Source organism: Aythya ferina (assembly GCF_964211825.1).
Source record: "Aythya ferina genome assembly, chromosome: Z".
In the NCBI taxonomy this organism is placed as follows: domain Eukaryota; kingdom Metazoa; phylum Chordata; class Aves; order Anseriformes; family Anatidae; genus Aythya; species Aythya ferina.
The window spans coordinates 37,686,485-37,707,267 of NC_140299.1; the positions used below are offsets into that span (position 1 = coordinate 37,686,485).

General features: G+C 36.9%; 1 protein-coding gene across 2 annotated transcripts in view; it reads right to left on the bottom strand.

The window, feature by feature from the left end:
• Positions 1 to 20,783, bottom strand: part of PCSK5 (proprotein convertase subtilisin/kexin type 5) — a 256,873-nt gene that overhangs the window by 76,032 nt on the left and 160,058 nt on the right. For both annotated transcript variants that reach the window (XM_084504938.1, XM_084504939.1), the window contains exons 11-13: positions 10,906 to 11,023; positions 9,642 to 9,830; positions 1,344 to 1,480 (exon numbers count right to left, since the gene is read on the bottom strand). In XM_084504938.1, coding sequence (XP_084361064.1) covers positions 1,344 to 1,480; positions 9,642 to 9,830; positions 10,906 to 11,023 — 444 coding nt within the window. The remainder of the gene's footprint in view (positions 1 to 1,343; positions 1,481 to 9,641; positions 9,831 to 10,905; positions 11,024 to 20,783) is intronic.

Here is a 20,783-nt window from a genome sequence, read left to right on the forward strand (position 1 = left end):
CATCACACAAGTCTTTCTTATTTTAAAGAGCTTTTAAGCACTTCAGTTCACATTTTAGTCAATGTTTCTTTATTTGTATATACAAAAATATTTTTCCATGGCTTCAAGTACTTTAAGTTAACATATATGTCCTAAAATTCAGAATTGATTTTTAGCAAATCTATTAGAAAATCCTGAATGCTTTTTGAGTTTACATAGCTGAGATGTAATGTACCTTGTAGTTCACTGAATTATAAACTAATTCTGTTGCTCATGTCATTGTAGTCCTACATATAATACTTCAGAGCAGAATTTGTCACTTCCAGTGCAATATGATTACATTCTTACATGCTGCCCAATTGAAATAAGTGTAAATGTAGATTGAGGGGAAATAAATTCCAATACATTAGTCATATTTATCTCTCTAACATATGCTTTAATCTACATTACTTGCTTAAGCTATATTTCCCCTTTGATTGTTTTTATGAAAGGGTTTCCACCTACTTTGATGTGCGTTTCTAAAAGAACTATGCTCAGTATCATGCATAAACATTGCAATTTTTGTCTACATATAACATATCTCTTTCAGAATGGTTTTAAGGTTGAAATTTTCAGTAGGTGCAAATGGAAGTAAATACTCATCTCTCAAAACCAGCAAACAGAAATAATCATTTACTCACTTGGGTCTCTTTGAAAGCTCTTCCCTTAATCTCTATTTCTTTCAAAGTGCTTCTACTGAAATATGTGAATGAAACTGACCAGTGCAGTGGAAATTAAAATAAGAATGCCTGTAGTGTTAAAAAAACACACTACACAATACTGTAACTTCTTTCAAACATGATACTTGCAATTTCATGCATTTTTATTATTATTATTATTATTATTATTATTATTTTTTTTTTTTTTTAATTGAAAACTGTGACTAGTAGAGTTTTGGTTTTCTTTAAAACACTAACTCTTGTAACATTTCAGCTGGTAGAGGAGTCATCCTCTGCTTGCAGAATTCATAGCTGGTATGATCTAGCTCTAAATGTTCAAACTATCTTTTTATACTTTGAGGCAACATGTCTGAATGCAAAAAAGAAGGCATTTTACCATTGGGAAGATGAAATTCTCTATGGACACTAGAAGAAAGTTCAGAATATAAGAAAATCATGTCTTAAGTAGCAAACAACAGCAACATAAAAATGAAGAGTACACTAATAAATTAAGAATAATTCTCTTCACAGCTCTGCTTTCACACTTGTCTTTATATAGTCAGATGTTACAGATGTAAATAAAAGGCGGAAAGCAGTCGAGGCAGTATTAGAAACTGCAAACATTCCTCTGAGTTCACTGAGCTCAAATAAAGACTACAGTCATACCTGGGGTCTTGAAATTTCTCAGCTGAGATGGAGTATCACAGATTTCCAAGATCCAGTCACCTGCTGCTTTTTCACTCCAGCAATGAGTAGTCATGAACTCCCAGTTTTTGAATCCTTCCATGGAATGATCAAATAGCCTACAATAAATCATATTATTTCAAGTGAACCATTTTATTTGTGGTGCTAGGCGCCAATATGCAAATTCTTGAATTATATGCTAATTAGCCCACTCATTTATCTGTGTCTTTACTTAACGTTACACATGATGGTTTTCTCACAGATAGTTCAAGTACATTCAAGAGTTTCCTTATTTTTTCAGTGGAGGAGATTCTGTAAGGAGATAATATGAAAGAGAATGGAAGGAGAATTCACTACAAAAAAAAAAATAAAATCACTAATGTGATTTAATAGGATGCATATCTATTGGGAAAAGTGCATATTCGTTGCTTTAACAGCATGACATAAATATAAACAACTTATAAGTTGCAAAATTTCTGTAACATTCATTTTTGGCATTGGTTTGGAATACTTATAAAGGATTTAAAAACAATAAAAAATATAAAAATAAAAACTAATACAAAAATAAAAACTATTGAGTGACCAAGACAAATTAGCAATTCAATACATGCAACTGCTTGTGAGGAAATCAAATGTAATGGAGACATTGGACTCAAACCTCAAAACCTCTCAAATCTATTACCAAACACTTGACAGGATGGAGTTTGGGTAAAGCTGAGAGTTGATGGTTTCATGTAAAAACATGGTTATGTTTTAATTACTTAGGTCTTGGGTTGGAGCTCAGGCCTGGATTACAATACTTCCTAATACAGGGGCCCAGTTCAGAAACTGCTATGTTATACTGATCTGGAGGGGGAAGGAGAAGGAGGACTGGGCAGCCATTTTATTGCCTAAAACTGGAATTTATTACTAGAGCTTTGGAAAGACAAGAGAATTTACACTTTTATTCAGTGCTCACAGTATGTCTGCTTGGTACCCCAAAGCTATTGATGGGAGCTATAATCAAAGCTGTTGCATTTATTAAAATGTCACAGCTCACCTTTGAAATAAATATATATGTATATGCATATATATTTATGCATATGCAGTTGTCACTATTTTACCATGGCCTTAAAACGTGGAAATTTCGCTGCTGACAGAAATGTTTAAATATTTCTCATTTAAAATGATATCTATGGTAGAAAATACAGGGGATTTAAAACCTTTTCCATAGGATACAGAAATATCTAGCATTAGACTATGAATATAATAGGATATTTTACACTCAGTTGTTTCTTTATTGTTATTTTCTTAGCAATTTTCAAACTTTAGTTGTTCTAGAAGGCTGTGAAGTTCAGCAGACAAACATTGGGAAAGTAAAATACTTTTGTAGCATTGTATGCATCAAGCTCTTGTAAAAGCATTCGGATGGGATATGAATAAAATACTTTGCTTCTAGCTGAAAACTTTGGTCTGTCAAAAGCACAAGGACAAATTTCCACTGCTCACTTCAATATATATATGTATATGTATATATAGCATTGTGTAAGTACTGCACAATTATACTGTAAATTCTATATTCATTTAACTTCCATTCAAACATATAGAAACACTTTTTACTGTAATTAGTTCAATACTTCCCATAGTATTTTGTGTTTAAAGTTGTCTGTATGCCAACTTTTAATATTTTAAAATGCTATCAGATTGCATCACTCTTTTAAGTCATTCAGAGAGAAAGAGACAAAAATACCTTATGACTTCATCTAATGTATAAAAAACACTTCTACCTAAAATATGCTATGGCTGAAACTGTAAGCTTTCACATCTCCATACATGGAAACAGGGAAAAACAGTAATATTATTTCATAGACAGTGGACTAGATTTTGGAAAGAATACTTCCCTAAACTTTTTTTTGGGAAAGATTTGAATTTTATGAAGGTTTAAACTTTTAATGTATGAGTTTTATTTCTAAAAATAAGTCTGTAAATGAGTCAATAAGCTACAAACAGATCAAAAGAATAGATAACAACGTAGAAAGGTAGTGATTCTGAGGCTATCTGCAAGTGCAAGTTGTGTAAACTCAATGATTCAAGTATTTTTGTGTTGCTCTGCTTATGCACTAAACTCTCAAATAAAAGATCCTGAATTTTCCTTCCAGTGGCGTTAAATGATAAAATGATTTAAATAATTAAAAAAAAAGTTCAGGTTTATTTTTTCTTATTCAAAAAGAAATACATATTGAATAACATCTTTTAAGGAGCCTGGAGCCAATCCAGATGGGTAATTGATTTTAACTGTTATTTGTCAGATTCATGCCAAGTCAGAATTCATAGTAAGGACACACTTACATGTATACATAGCTTCTTATGGACTAGTAAATTTTTAGTACATCGTTTGATTAATTGTTATTTATCTATTCCTGGTTATTGTAGATTAAGAATTTTAGTTAATCAGGACACTTGGAATAATCCAATAATTTTTATCACCATGCTCATATATGTCTGCAATATCTACACATGTATGTAACAAACATGCTTTTAAGGACCAAAGTGGGTGACAGCATTTGATTCTTCATAACTTAATTGTTAACATAACCACAACAGAACAGATATGTTGTGCCCAGGTGACCTTTCTCACTAGAGCACATTCAAGTTAGTGTGGTTGTGATTACATGACTGTTTATATCCAGAGAAACTAATTTTGGGCTACTGCATATGGTAAATAGCATTGCATTTAAAGATAATGACTCTTGCCTCTGAGGAATTTTTTGACATACTCATTACACACTATGAGTAGGTCTATGTGAGAACGTATGTTTTACAGAGTGTAGAGTAAAATACTTGTTTCCTTAAAATAAATTTAAGAGTCTTGGACTCTTCCACTACCACAAGCTCAGCCTAGAAATTGCATAACCTTTCTGCTTAAGAATATAACTTCAACCAGAAATATTCATCTGTAATTAAATGTTAGACATAATGGGGGACAATTAGCCACTTTTAGGAGATTCCACAATCAGGAACACACAGCTAGTCTCTCAAGCCTATTAGCATTAAAAAAAAAAAAAGCAAAAAAAAAAAAGTGTTTCAGTTACTTAGCAAAGAATCTCTAATCTCCCAAATGCATAGAAAGTAGAAAATGTATAGAAGAGTCTCTTTTTATTATCTAGATCTTCTTCTGATCCCAGGATGTACAGCTGCGGATGGTGACTGACAGCCATGCTATGCATATTCAACTTACCAGAAGGAGAGCCAGGAGACATATACTCTGCACTGGCTGATGGCTGGGGTTGCAAACAGTGGAGTAGCTGGCAAAACAAAACTATTTTCTTCTCTGTAACAGCAGCCTGTGTTTATGATGGGCTCCAGCCTACTAAATTGGCAGCCTGACAGGCAACGGTCCTTGCCTACTGGTCTAATTGGCCACAACATTTAAAGTAAGTTAGTATCTTGAAAAATGTACAGAGCATATTCCTGAGCTGTGCACCTGCAAAGGCTTTGGTCAGCTATTCTCCTTGAAACAGCTCTTCACCACGTGGTTCAACCACCTGTCCCCTGGTAGATATAACCCCTGAAGAACTGCAGACAGCTCAAACTGACTTAACCAAAGCCAGTCAGGTAGTACTGCCCACCTGAATTTAATTATTCAGGAAAATAAAAAAGAAATGGTCAGAGGGCACACAGGCACCTCAGAAGCTTTCTCACCTACATATGTTGGGGATGCTCACTTAAAACTTCTGGATAACAGATCAAAAGATTTATTTAAAACATATGCATTTCTTACTTAAATTTACACTTCAAGTTTTGTTATTGCAGTTAATTTTTTTGAAGCAATGGAGTTCTCTGTCTGAGCTGTCATGAAGAACTTGTTTGTAAAAGAGTAGTATCAGCAACAGGGTATGATGTCGGCCATCTGAGATGCTGGAGAGAACAGCAGGCATCATCTTTAATTATGGAGAGCTTGTCCCCAGGGACTGCACATATCATGAAGTGCTCTGTCATGGCTGTACTAGCCATACAGCTGTGTACCTGATGCTTATAGATGTCTTCTAAAAAGCTGCGTGTGCTTTCCTATTAATACATAAATCTTCAGAAACCTCGCTCTAAATAGAGTGAGCAGGAATGCTAATTCAAGAGCATGAGTGAACTTGGTTCCTTATATGGACTTTTCCTATCTTGATGTGTCAGGTAGGTTGAAAGGGATAAATGATTAGGGTAAGGGCATCAGTATAGACTGACTCTCCATCGCACAATCCAATTTATCCAAGTGAAACTCAGTGCAATAAGTGCTATTATAGCAAGATTGAGGTTGGTCTAGTTTTTGTATAGCTAGGAAGATTCATTTTTTCTCACCATAGTAGCTGGTGCAAATGCACAAACCCTAGGCATTCATTCTCTTGTATATTTTACACTGTTTCTCTTCTTCATTTAATACAAAACTCAAAAGGTAAGGCATTTATCTGGATCCTAAGTATGTGCTCACTCATTTGTCCTCAATTCCACTTCTACTACAGAAAATTATTTCAAAATTTTAATTATGGATTCCAATTTTCTGCTATAACTGAACTAGAAATACTAGATTCTACAAGCTAATATATACCTAATCTTCAGAACCCTCTGACTAATTCTTTACTACTCTCAGTTTGAAAGAAAGGCAAGTGCCATTCTAAATCTCAGATATATTTGCACTTAATTTTTCTTCCACGATTATATTTGAGCATGTTCCAGGATGGATTTTAGACTTACACAGAGGATAGTGTTACTTAGATGCATTCATGTACTGCTTTGCACATTTAACCCCATTACTTGTTCTTGCAGAGGTGGACAAATCAACAATAATTTTCCTCTTTGGTACAAAAAGAAGCTTTATTTTTTTTAAAATAAAATATTGGTGTTGGGTCTCTAGTATTCCCAGAGCTCTTTAACCTATATAATGCTAACACTGACAGGGTATAACAGAAGAAGCATTCTAATATTTTTTCAGATGAATTGATGTTGCAATTGCAGGAGTTCGAAGAATGGGTGGTAGAAAGGTAGTAGGATATCAAATCAAAACTAAACTAAGATAAAAGACGTAGACAACCTGAATGAAGTAAAATATAGTGTGTAAGAGTTGCAAGACAGTTTTCTGAGAACTGCTTCACCCTGTAGACATTGTACAAAGGACAGGATTATTGATTGCTCATCCTGGATTTAATATCACCAGCATGTCATTTTCAGTTACTCTAACAGTAAGACTCAGTATGGAGGTTGACCCTACCCTTTTCTTCATATTTGAATACATAAAATGTTTTTGTTATTAGGGTATAATGTGTAAACTTCAGATGTAAGATATAAGATGGGCTGGTCCAGAAATCAAAACGTCCTCCTATAAAGAAAGGTTTCTGCTACTTCTGTTCACCAAGATTTTTTATGGAGTGATCTAGCAAGCAAGATTAGACAAGAATACTTCACTTTTGATCTAAGAGATTTCTGCAGAGAGGGGTATTATTAAAATTTACTGATTATCTAAGTTTCATTATAGGAAAAAGATGGTCATGAAAATACTTCCCTTTGTTGTTGAACAGAGGTATTATTAATGTCAGTGCCATATAAGCATAGGAAGCTAGTGGCCTGGAAAGTTGCCACCACGTGGCTAAAAAATTTCAGTTACGCAGTTCGAATGGCAACAGCTGCTTTAAATTTAAAGGGCAGGAATTAAACAAACCGAAACTTCACTGGGAGACAAATGAGCCCCAAGTTTGCTTCTTCTGCACTTTTTGTATTTAGCTTCTCCTTCATGGCCCCTTGTACTGAGTGTCTGTTTGTACTGATCTTAGCATGTCTCAAAAACACTCAGAAAACAATGCTGCCAAATCCAATGGCCAATTGTTTTCAGAAAGGGGATACTGTTCCCCTTTGGACTTAACTGTAGCCTCATCCTCACAGCAGCCAGCACTTTCCAAGCCTGTATTTTGCTCTGTTGCAGTACATCCAATGTAATCATGTTTAGTACTTTCCAAACAACAAAGCAGATGTTCCCTGTAATGCAGTTTTTGAAGAATGCACATGAGGCTCAAGCCAGTGACAGTGTAATCCACCAAATGCCTGCGAAGGAATCCACATCGCCTCTGACTAACAAGTTTTCTTACTGAAGTCATTTCAGGGGATGCCAACATTAAGTATAAAATATGCAGTATATTTAAGTATAAAATAAAAAAAGCCAGATATTGCCTTGAGGGACCTGCTCGTCAATGCACCAGAAACTACTCAATGACTCTTCTCCCAGAATTGGTGCAGAAGAAGTGCACATATGTAAAATATACCTTTTGCACTTTAAGACATTTTACCAGCAAACTGTTTCAAATTAAACCCAGATGAGTAATGGTAAAGCAATGAGGTTTTTCCTGGGTTCAGTAAAAACAGCTGGTATTGCTGCTATTAATCATGTACATGTGCATTAAAAGGTCTTGTACGTCTGAGAAAAGCGTCTCAGTCAGGTAGTAGCAATGTACAGCAGCCTCTGGGACCTTTGCCTATAGAATAAAACCCACCAGACTGCCTTCTGCCAATGCATCTCTGCATGCTACCTGTACTTGTCTATTCTGATGTCCTCGTGATAAATACTTTAATAATCAAATGTCTCAAAATTAAATGCATTCTTATGTTAGCAAATAACAACCCTTCCACTTCACCATAAGAAAGGTTTTTTTGAAGTCTCCATGTATTTCAGACCTAGAGTTTTCAAAACGCCTTTATTCCTTAATATTATTACCCCAGAGCTGTGAGTTTGTTTCATCCATATGTGACTGACAAGTCAGTATACATCTGAATCTTGCATGGGAAAGGAATTTCTGGTGTGACAGTACAAGTCATTAATAATTCATTTTTGCAAAATGGCAAAACACTAAAAGGTCTTTCAGGTTTCTTCGTTTTCTGGTTAGCCTTCTGATAGTTTAGTGTAAGAAACAGCTGAACGTCACTGTATTTTAATAAATACCTTTGCATCTTTCTACCACAGGTAAAGAAAAATTACTTTCTAAGGTTACAAAGAGAGTGAATTAGACTTTGTACCTATTCCACATACCAGTCATCACCAGAGGTGAACTGTGAATACTGGAATGTCTTTATCTCCCACTTGCTGTGAGTCAACTGCAAGACATGAATGTCTAGAGCCAAAAGTTAGCTGTGTTAAGACCACTGGGTTTACACAAGATTGTTTTGTTTGGATACCTAGGTGGAGGAGTTTTAGACTTTCTCATTTTGAAGCATGGAAGAATGGTTGCATAAAAAATGGAATAGAAAACTAAAGAGGAATTTATTCAAAGAGAAAACAAAAGCCAGATTCATAACTGTTTTGAGGGTAGAAGTCTGCCTTGGCACAGTTAGTAAAAGGCAAGGTTTTTTGTTCAGGGTAGCAGAGAGATACATAGATATTTATGCTCATGTTTTATCAGCAAGGCACTGATGGCACTCATAACGAAACACAGAAGTTATTCTTGAGTGCCCCAAAATTCTGGCACAACTTGCTCTCTATTTGGTACATTTATGACTATAGTTTGAAGAATATTTTCAGTGAATCTTTTCTTTTAAATTAACCTCATCTCTAATGAAAATGTGGGTTTATATCTCCGTCAGAACCAAATCAATTTGAGCTCCACCTGTCTGAAAAATAGCTCCTTCCTCTCAAGAGGAAAGATAGGTCATTTAACAACTGAGGGTCAGGAAGACATGCAGTTCTCCAGAGCTTGATAGTCACTGTATTGGCAAATTTGGCTGGGATGATATAGATATGAATGTGGGGCAGTCTTGAAAGCTGGAAAACTCCTATTTATTAAAAGTCCTGAAGAAATTGGTGATGCCAGGAGTCATAGCTGTATTCACAAAGCTTAAAGAAAATAGGAGTAGAAAATTACCATTCTATCTGATTTTTATTACTAGTGAAGAAAGGATGAGAAAAGAGAGAAATGAATAATAAGTGCCAAAAGTATAGTAGAAGCACACATCCATTCAGCTTCAGTTTCCTTCTTTTCCAGCCATTAAATAATTGGTAAGCCACACAAGGGTATGAAAATAGACAAATACTTTTTTAAAGATGATGATCTTCAGTGGATTTACAGCTTACTCATCTATTAATAAAGACAGAGATTTACATATTTGAGTTCATTTGCACTTCATTTTCTCCATCTTTCTCTGAAAAAAATGATTAGCCTGTGTCTGTCAGCAATCCTATGGTAATGGCTTGACTATTCTTTGCTGATGCTGCAGACTCAGTGCAGGCTCTGCATGCTGACTGGACTGTGAAGTTGCGTTGTCATACTGTACCTGTTGGCCAAGAGCTGTGACCTAGTTCCGGAAGGAGAGGTTAGGTAAATTGCCAAGTCTCCACGTCGAGGGTGAGTAATGGTGATGCGCACAACAACGTGCTCCAAGTAGATCACATGGTGGTTAGGATTATCTGAACAGCCAGTGGCTTTGTAAATTGAACGGACAACGCTGTCGGGTCGTATTGTTCTATAATGTAAGCATATAAAACAACATCAGCATTTCTTGCTTATTCTGTAGAATAAGACAACCCAATCGCTTTTGCAGAGTAGTGAATGTCTTTAGTTTTAAAGCTTATTTCCCAACAGAAACACACCACAGTGTAATTTTACTGCAGCTCCTGGCAACTGCCCGGCTTTCTGTTAAGGGCTACGCTGATATGCCCACATGTTAAAAGAGGATTGTAAAAAACCTGTAAAAGGAATAAGCCTTTGGGACAGAGCATTTTTGAGGATTAGTGGCCAGCTGAGAATTGTTGGGATTGTCATGGGATCACAGCTGCTTGTTAAGCCCCAGGAAATGCCTGGCATAGCCATAGTCCTTGCTTACGTAATAGCAAGTATTACATGTTAACTGTAGCAAACAGTGGGCAACCAGCATCAGACTCAGCTGGTTTAAATTGGCACAGTGTCCTTGCAGACTATATCAGTTATGGGTCAAGGTTGTCAAGTATATTTGTCAAAAAAAAGTATCCACAATGACCTTAATGCTTTGGAAACATGTCTTGTGTCTGATGCTCTCTCTGTAGTCACAGAGTGCACTTACAGAACTTTGCTCTTAAGCCTGGTTCTGTGGAAAACCTATCCTAGCAAGCAGAGAGCAATTTAGTCTTAGCCTTTAGACAGGCTCTCTTGAGACTGATTGAGAGAGATACTATCATGTAAGGTTTTAATGACAAGAGTATTTACTTGTCAGACCCCCAACTGATAAGTTTGTACTCATCTTACAAGGGTGACTGCAGTGCACTTGATTGGACATTCTTCTTCTTAGACATTCTTATACTTCTATACCAGTATTCATCAACATCCAACCTGGCTTGTTTTGTACCTTCAACTTCTGGGGCATTCTTTAAACTAGGGCCTTTTTTCCAATTGCTATGGGGAACAACCTTTATAGACAAATGACCTGAGACCTGTGAAGGTGACAGAGATCCCCAGTGTAGCTTTCAAAATGATACATTAAACACAATGCAAGGGAGGGGTAAATTATACCCAATTTCTTTCCACAAGTTTATGCCAGCAAGAGTTTTGGCAGCGGGTATTACTTGATTTGCCGATCTGTGTTCTCCACGCACACATGCTGTGGAGGGACCGTTGTCCACTTTTCTGCCTCTATCACCATTGCTTCAGCATCCATCAGTCCAAATCCATAGAGGTGGCTCACTGCAAGACACAAACAGAACAGTTGCAATTATAGCATAAAATCTTGATTTTCATCATAGGCTGATTCCAGAGAGTCAGATCCTAAAAGGAACTGCTTCTTTACCACCTATCCCTTGCCTTCACAGAAAGCTCAAAAATCTCCCGGCCTGGAAAAATAATGGCTGTCTAATTTGTTCACTGAATCTGTTCACTGCTTTATTAGAGAGACAACAAATGATCAGCACAAAGCATGGACAAGAACCACAGAATGCCAGGCAGTATAAGTGCCTCGGATTGTTTGTTACCCATGTGCCATAATTCAGCCCAGATCTCTTATATAATGTAATGCTGAAAGGAGTAAAGAAGGTGAGGAGAGCTATTTTTGTTACTCAAATAGCAAGCACATGCATGCACGTAAATATTGAAGATAACTGAGACAGTGTAATTAAGAAGGATCAGACTGACTTTTATAGATGTGGTACGCTCTTAACTTTCTTGTGTGTAAGCAGCATGCGGATGGTCTCCTATTCCAGTATGCAGTATGCTTCCCACTGTCCTGCCAACCAGTGAGACCCGACGTTTCCCTAAAGTTGCCTGCATGATGAGGCTGAGAAGCATGGCATCTGAAGTCCAGTGTTTTAAAGGTAATCTTGTTCATATGTAATGCTTATGTCAGAAAGATTCCTCCCTCTACCTCCTTTTTACATCTGCAGATGAAAGACTGTGAAGTTACTGCTGGAGACAGCTGTTGACATTGTTGCTGACCTCTGATATTACCTACCTACTGCATGCACTGCACACACAGTGGTACTGAGCACTCCATTAGCACTCTGTTAATACTCATTCCTAGATGTTACTATCTCACCTCTACCTACCCTTCCTTCATGCTATGGAGAACCATCAATGGTTCCCTTGCAAGAAACTTAATGTCTTTAATGCCTGAATGCCCTCTACTAAAAGAAGCAAAATGCTTTAAACCATCAGCTTTTTAGGATACAAAGGACTGAACTTTCAAATGTTCAGCAACAAGACAAGACATTTCCTATAAGCTTGTGCCAATCCTGTATCTCTAACTTCTTGTTAATTTTTATGAGTACTTAACTTCATGTAACTGTTTCAAGCATTCCAGAAACTCACAAAGACTAAGAATTTTCACTTACTGAATCAGCTGTGTTTTGTTTGTTTGCATGTTTGTTTTGTTGCTTGTCCAATCAAAACAGAAGCTTGCAAATGCATGTTGATGAATTAGAAAGAGCTGCTAACCGTGTTGATTTTTGTGTGACACTTTGGTGCTCTTGGTAAAGTCCTGATGGGAGGAGGTGAAAGAAGAAAATCTACCAGAGGAAGGAGTTTATATCACAAATACCACTGTATTAATACATCAGTTTTACTTGCTTCCACAGTGCTACCAGAAAACCCTCAGAAAATCCTAAGTACTATTTTAATCAGTAATGTGACAAGGCATGGTGCAAGTCTTTCCAAGTGCACTTTGCAGAGGCTTTCTGAAAGCAGCCTCCATTTATTGCCAAACCAGAATTCATAGGACTCTCTCCAAAAAAACCCCAACCTTGTCAAACAAGTAACAGTTCAAAGCATTAAAATAATCAGTGCTTAAGGATCCCATCTTCCAAATATGGCAGCATCTAATACGGTTTAGAACTACCAGCCAAAGAGGGTTCCTCAATGGAAAATCCTATAAGGTGCAATGAATTTTTTTTTTCCCATCTCCTTTTTCCCTCATTCCCAAACTGAACATTCCCAAACTGAAGTGCAAATAGCATGGAAATGTTCATTCTGAAAGAACTGAGCATAGCTCTTCTGCCAAAGGAGACAGATACAATTTTCAGAAATGAATCACAATTACTAAAATATATGAAAGTAATTAAATTCAGCTTTCCTTCAGAATTCTGAATTCTCTTTAATGTACACCACAAACCAATTGACAGGGAAAAGGATACCGTATTTTTACATGTGTGTGGAGGTATCCAGAAAAAGGGCAAGGAAGGCTTAGAGAAATTGTACTGTGAAGAGGGTTTCTGAGATGGAAATCACCTTGCTTATAAACATCTTGTAAAAACTGCATCTGCATGTTTATCTATGGAGTCACTTGTCTATTCATAGACTGCATCTATTGTTTTTTAAAATTTTAGTTAATAGTCATTGTCTGCTCAGAAGAACAGTGGGAGGAGCAAGAGTATTAACTTGTGGTCTGTAACAGTACACAGTTGCTCCGTAAAGTACTACTTTTTGACAGTGAGGGTTTAAATTTTTATGAATGGAAGGAACCTTTGAGCTAGTACATAGAAAATGCATTTTTAATTCCTGAAAGGAAACAATCTACTTCAGTGCATGGGATGTCTGTAGTGCTGTAAATCACTGTGTGTTCAACCAATATGTTGACCTGAAAGAAGAGACAAACATCTCCTTAATTCCCTTTGCTCACCCAGAAATGAGGTCAGAAAAGCACCTAACAATGCCACCATGACAGACAGTGAGCTTCTGACTAAAATTTAAGAGGCTTTTAAGCCAGCAAACACTAGAAATGCCCTTTTAGCCCTAATATGCACATTAAAAAAAATAAAAACAAAATCTAGTGAGTGAACTTTCTATCTTTCTAACCCTAAAAATTACTTTCAAGATAGTTGTGCTCATTTTTCATTCATGAGATATTTTTTTTTTCACCCAAAGTTATAGAGATGTGTTAATTGTCCATGACAATTATGACCTTCAATGCCTAAACTCTCTTGCATGAGAACAGAGGTGGGAGTAAAAAGTTCTGCACCTGCTGGCTTTTTTTTTTTTTTCCTTGAAAGGCCTTCCAATTCAAATCAAAACATCCTGACAGTCAGGGGTGCTCCTAAAGCCTTCCATGGCAGAAGCTTCCAGACAGCTAACATTTGGCTGTCTGCAATGTTTGCACTTCAAAGCCCTTGATCCAGTGGGTCGGTTAGCAGCTGCAGGTACCAGGAGAGGCCCATCATTTTCAAAGACTAAATAATAGCAATTTAAGAAACCATTACAGAGTTAAGAAAAGTAGCTGATCCCCAGTGTCTCAGAGAAAAAAGCAGATTTTGTCTCTTACTGCCTTCAAATTGCACTCCTTCATCTGTGTATGTGATGGTACTGCTGTGAACACAATGCCAGGGTGTCTCTCCCAGAGGGAAAAAATGACCTTGATGGTCTACAAAGGGCCATAAATGTCTTCTGGTAAGCAACTGGAACAGCCATTGATTTGTATGCAAATGGTACTGAGCTCACTTCCATTAACACTGTAAAAAGCCGTATTTGAAAGGTACTGATGACTGCAGAATGAGATAAGGTGACTGCAAGTGCAAAATGCCCCAGGACCTTGCGCTTAAGTGCTCTACATTATCACTGCTTTGATTTAGTACTAGGCTTGATTGTTGCTAGGAATCATTGACCATGTTAGAGGTGGTACAAGGCTGTTCTGCAAGAAGATATTTTGCTTTTAGAGATGGCATTGGAATGTGAAACTGGTGTAACATAAGCTGATGATTAAGAAATAGCTCTTTTCTCTTGTTGAGGGCTGAGAACTGTGATCTGGTGCTCAAGGTATCAATGGGCAGAACTATTCTTTAATCCTCTCCCTACTCACACAGCAATACAAACTGACCTATTTCTATTTTCGCAAAATCACAGTCATGCACAGAGCTTTACAGATGCAGAACTAGTTTCAGAGAAACTCCTGGAACACAAAGTAAATATTGAGTTTTAGCTATCTCTTTACTCTTCTTATCATTACAGAAAATAACATTTCCCAGAGCTAAAGTCTGTTTATTTATCCCTAGAGCAGTTCCTCTCTTAGTGCAGCATGAAACCAAGGCCTGCTCATCTGCTGGATAGACTTCCCCAGCTTTTCATTATCCCTTTGTTTTTGTCTGAGTCTGTTATTGAAAATTCAATAACTTTCTTATTTGTGTACAAAGAAGATGCAAAGCTACCCCTAAATCTAAAGGCAGAATGTGTATCCCACTTGACTTGACTGAGAGAAATATGAATGCTGGAACTGATAAATCATAATGCAGCATCATGCAGACTGCAGGAAACCTGGACACAGACAATGATAATACAGCACTTCCAGTGCTTCAGTGTAGCTAAACTTGATTTGTTAGGCTGGAGTTCCATTGCGTGTCATCAAGATGTCTCATCAGTAGCTTAGATGCTAAGCTACTTCCTTGCTATTTTTCTCATGTGATGAAAAACACTCTAGAATATTTTCTTCCCACTACAATTTTGTCCTTTAATTTTCTATACGATGAAAGCAGCATTGGAAATATAAGCATTTCGTACACACACATCAAGTACTTAATGATTCTGAAATGTCCATAACTTCAGTTTTTCAAATGAGGATATGCAGCTGTCCTAAGCTAGATTTAGCTGTTTTAGCTGTTGAATTATGGTCTGTTCATTTATGTTACTTTAGGTAGCATAAATTTATGCTTCAGACTCATCAAAAAAAAAAAAAAAAAAAAAAAAGCTGCAAAATAAGAGTATGTCCCTTATACTTTGATTTTCTTAAATGTTGCTTAGCAAGACTAGAAGATTTGAGACTCTTATGTTATGTCCATCATATAAATACCTCAAGTCAGCATACAGTAGCATTTCTTTTATGTTTGATACTTTATTTGCAGATATAAAGCTCTAATTCTATATTACTTTAACTTTCTGTTGTTTGCTTAGTATATTAGAACGCTTTACATTGCAAGCAGAAAAGAGAGTCTGAATAAAACTAATGGACAAGAAAGGAGAAATGCAACAACAGGACAATACTTAAACTATTTTCGTGTTGTTTTGTCTTGTATTAACTAAGAGAGCATTGATCTTGAATGAGAATTCATCTTGTTTCAGCCATATCCTTAACTCTAAATTCCCTGTTTTGTGTCAATCTATGACCAGTAATCTGCAATAACTGGATGTGATTTCTGAAACATATAACTGCTTTGCAAGGCAGTAACACAAAAGTACAAGAACATTTTTTTATTTTTTTTTTTTACTCTTTGTTATAAAATCAAATCCCTCATGCTTTTTACATTAAGTACAAGATTTGAAATTTTATATTTTATAGAGAAGCAAACCTCAAATTTTTCTACATAAGGAGAAAACAAATAACAAACCCAATCCCTCCTTCCTGTATGATTTCCTTAAGTCCAGCAATCTATAAAGACTCAGCAGGGATGGAAGAAAATTAAGTTCTTAATCTTACCATCATACTACAGGAGGATTTAAAGGACAGAAAATTATCCAATAAATTTGTCTTAAAAGTAGTAGCTACAAAGACGCACAATGAGAAACTGAGGAGTCTCTGTTTCTAGACAGAGGATAGCAGAATATGTTGATTTATCTCCTAGTTGTGTTCATGTCAGTTACTGATTTTTGTATCCATACAAATTATTCCTCCAATAATATAGTAACTGTGAATCAACTTGACAATTGATTTGCTGCCCCCACTCCCCCCCCCAAAAAAAAACAAAAACAGAAAACAAACACCACAATCACTCCTCTAGATTTTACAGATTTGTCTGATTGAAAGCTCCTATTCACTGATAAGTAAATTATGGACCTCCCAGGAGCACTAGTGGAACAACTAGTAGAAGCTAAACCTCCTGCAGCCAGTGTACCTTTGTTTCTGTATGAAAATCTGACAGTACCTCACCTGCTGAGACTGCTGACACAAAAACCAGACCTAAAATATACAACCTTAAAATATCAAGGAATTAAATCTAAGATCACATTAGTATTCACACTTTGGCAGTATTTATCTGCTTCAGGAATTTAAAATATGTTGTTATTAAGCATAGCTACTGGTTGACAAAAGGGACTAAGAGCAAATGGCACTTTTGGGGCACCACAGTCAGCCTTTACTAATACTTACAGCAAGTACCACTCAAACGTTACCACCCTCTCTCGTGAGTGTTAGCAACGTCAAGGCAGAGTTCTCTAGTCTTGGGATTCAGCCATCTCACAGTCAGTGGTCAGCACTGAGCACCCCTGGGTACCCAGCATGGCCCTGCCAGGTTCTCCCCTGCATACAGCAAGGCCCAGGCGAGTATCTGATTCACTTCTGAGAGCTTGCTTAGATATGGCTAGATCATGCTAATGCTGTGCTCAGAGCACATGGTATCTACTGTGCCCTGCACATGCAGACATTTTCCCGAGTGTCAAAGTACCTGTGTACTTTGCTGAAAGCCTCAGCAGTGACCAGGAAGACTGGTTTAATTCTCTGCCTCTAAAGGAGCAGGGTTGTGACAGAAGAGGAAAACTGACTATTGCTGGCTGGTGATGCCTAAGACAGACAAGCTGCTTCTTCTCCGATCAGCATTCAGTCATAAATCATAAAGCCTCTACTGAAGACATTCATTTATATTGCCTAAAATGTGCCAGCTTATGTGAATAGAATAAATCTAAGGATTATGTGCGTTTAGAAGGGGGAAAAAAAGTTTCCTGACATAAAGTTGGCTAGGGACCACCTACAGTAAAAGAAACTATGTATTTCTAACTTAGTGATAGTCTTTATGTTGTGTTTTCTTCTGAAAGGCATGAAGATCCATTTGCAAAACATGGCAGCTTGCAAGTTTTCTTTAAACAAAACAAGTTCGTTCGGGATTGCACTATGGAATACTTTTTAAGAAAATGTATTAGTTTCCTTTATTAGGAGCAAATTTACCCTCAGAGGTACATTTAGGATTCCCCAGGAACTTAATAAAAGCAGCCAAATGTTGTTTTATTCTATCAAAAAATAAAAACACATTTTAGTAAGAGCTGCTATGCTAGGCTATATTTCAGAACAGATGATGACAGATGAGGTAAAGAGACTGTAAGAGGAAATGCTGACAGACTGTTAGCAGGAGACACAAAGACAGCAATTCTGTGCTGCCAGGTGTATCAGACACATGGTGCAGAACATCCTCCTTGTTCTGTCTTGCACAGAGGTTGTGTCTGTTCTGAAGTATTGGTGCTCCAGAGCGACGTTTAGACTCAAACTCATTCCTGACTATGCACACAGCTGCAGCAGATTTCAGCAGAGAAAGGACACATACAAATGTGCAGAGTTTTATTGAAGTATATTGCAAATTATTTAATAACAATGATGGTGATTTTTCTAACTTGAACAACACTAACTTCACCCCAAAGCAGCGAAAATACTAATTTGCTAAGCAGACTTCACATGGTCCCCATAGAAATATGTGGTAGGTTGAGTGTCTCTACTGAAGTACTGAAGTAGAGACACTCTGATAATAAATAACTGTGAGTTTTATAGTTATAGCAGAACACTGAAGCAATGCAACAGCAATGAAGAGCTTTGGTGATCCCAAAGGCAAGTGTTGTTCTCAAAAAAAGATAGAACTACCCCATGCATAAGATGCTTACCACTGCTATGGACGTACTACAAATGCAGCTACATGATTACCAGGAACATCCTCACAGATGTTCTGCTTCAACAATTAGCATGTAAATGGTTCATGCAACTGCATATAACTTTTAGGGTTTTTCTTTTAAAATGCAGTCTTCATTGTATATGTGTTCTACTCTGAAGAATTGTATCAGTTTATCATTCACTTATTACATTCATAGGTCCTGGCTCTTATTTCTTAAGACTGTAAAATGAAAATCTATACTTCAAATTAAGTGGTAGACTCTTAGGTTATGAGTCCATGGCAAGACTTTTTTCCTCTATTCTCTCTACCTCCCTGTCCCCCAAACCTTTTCGGAGTTTTGCTAAAGGTCTGAGTTGGGCTTGCTGAAAGAAAATAATGTCAAAAGTTGTAATTCCTATGGCATATATCCTGTTAGTGCTGACAGTCCACTTTGCAATGTCTGGAATATTAGGAATTGCAGAGTATAGTAATTGTAAATATATGTAGCTTTGTTTCTAGGACAGATGGACATCAAGTCTGTCAGTTGTTCAGCAGAGGTACTATCTTTTAAAATTCTTTCTCTGTTGAGCTGATCATGGATTTGTGACAATTCTGAGTGCTATTATAATAGAAATTTAAATCCTAATTTTGCCTTTTGCCTGCTGTTACTCCTGATTTAGAACCATTTCATTTACATTTTAAAATAGGTGTAAATTGGACTCACGATATTGGATTCCAGGAAAGCAACCAACTGTAACACAAAATGTCAATCTACTTTTTCTTTATGTATCCCACCACAGGCCCGAAGTTTCTGATTATATTCTATTTTAAATTCACAGTTCCTTTCCTTGCTTTTCAGAGCCAGCAGGGAACAGAGTGCTTCAGAGCGGATGAGTAATGAGAAGCTTTGACAATGAAGAGTTTGAGGCTGGGAGAAGTTATGACACCTCCCTGGCTTCTCTCAGAGCTTCCCTCTCCTACTTTGTACTTTTACATCTCTGGAACTATAGAGATATATTTCTGATCTTACACATCTTTCAACTGAAAGCAACATTGGGTGGATCTCACTTTGTGCTAGGTAAAAAATAATATATCCAACAACCATGACTGAGGATGCAGAATGCAATATATTTTCCAACTACCTTCCCTAAATCCCAAAGAGGTCTTTTAGGTCTCACTTAAGACCAGCATAGTTTGGATACACTGCTATTTGTTTGGGTTTAACATATGAAATACTGAAACATTCCGACTGCAATTTTAATATTACATTTTCAAAAACATTATTTGTAGCTGCCAGCTGAACTATTACATGTGGAAAGGAAACAAAAGCAATCATTAAAAGTTGCAGTGACCATAAAATAAAAAGCACGAATCATTTTAAACTTGCTGCTGCTAAAAAAAAAAAAAAAAAAGAAGCATGTTTTTATGCTCTTTTTCCTCAACCATTTTCATTTCCAAATCCCACCACCCCATGTCTTCTCCAACTACAGCAATGGTCTTTGTTAGAAGTGATGATAAACTTTATGGTATTGACCTCATGATTACAGTGATATTTAAAGATGACTGTGGGATTCTTGAGGGCACAGACCTCTTTCTATCATACATATTCTGTCTGCTGGGGTGACACTTCTGCTCGCTGTTAGACTATCTATTAATTTTAATTCCCTGTTGCTAAACTAAATGGTGTCCTGACTACAAACAACCTCCAAGCATGTCAAAAAGCATTCAGATGAATGTAAACAGTTCAACTAATGCAATACTAACGCCTGTCTATGTAGGTGAGTGCTAGCCTTTCTCTCAGACTTTACATCTGCCTTTGCTGAAGACTAGGTCATGTACATGTAAGATACGGCTGGATAGTCTTTCTGCACATACATTTGCTTTTCCAGAACTCTTGCTCTCAGCTGCCTATTCAAGATTCTGGTTTGTGGAACCCTCTGTAAATGGTATGTTATATCTTTGTTTCCATTTAAATATAATTTCAACAATATTAAAATCCTGTGGCTTAATGACTGGTAAGTAGTGCTCTAGGTGCCAGGTTCTTCTGATGTTACCTTTACACTAGTAGTTTAGAGAATGGCAGTACTGAGCTGGAGCTTTTTTCAAGAACTAATGCATTTGGATGCAAAATCTGACTTAACGGGATTCCCTGTGTGGTGGATAGTTGCAGAAATATGTCTGTGTGGTGGCTTGGCAATGAAGCCATGGGCCTCTGGAGAGGAGCAGGTGGTCAGAAGACAAGGTGCTAAGGGTATTCCTGGTGAGGAAACAAGTGCCTTGAGCCAAGTGCCTCTTGCCCTGGGAGAGCAAGAGAAACGTGTTACATGTGAGAGAGTTTGCATTTGCCCATGCTTCTCAACAGGCTGAGCAGATAATTTACTGACAGCACTCTAATCTGTTAATCT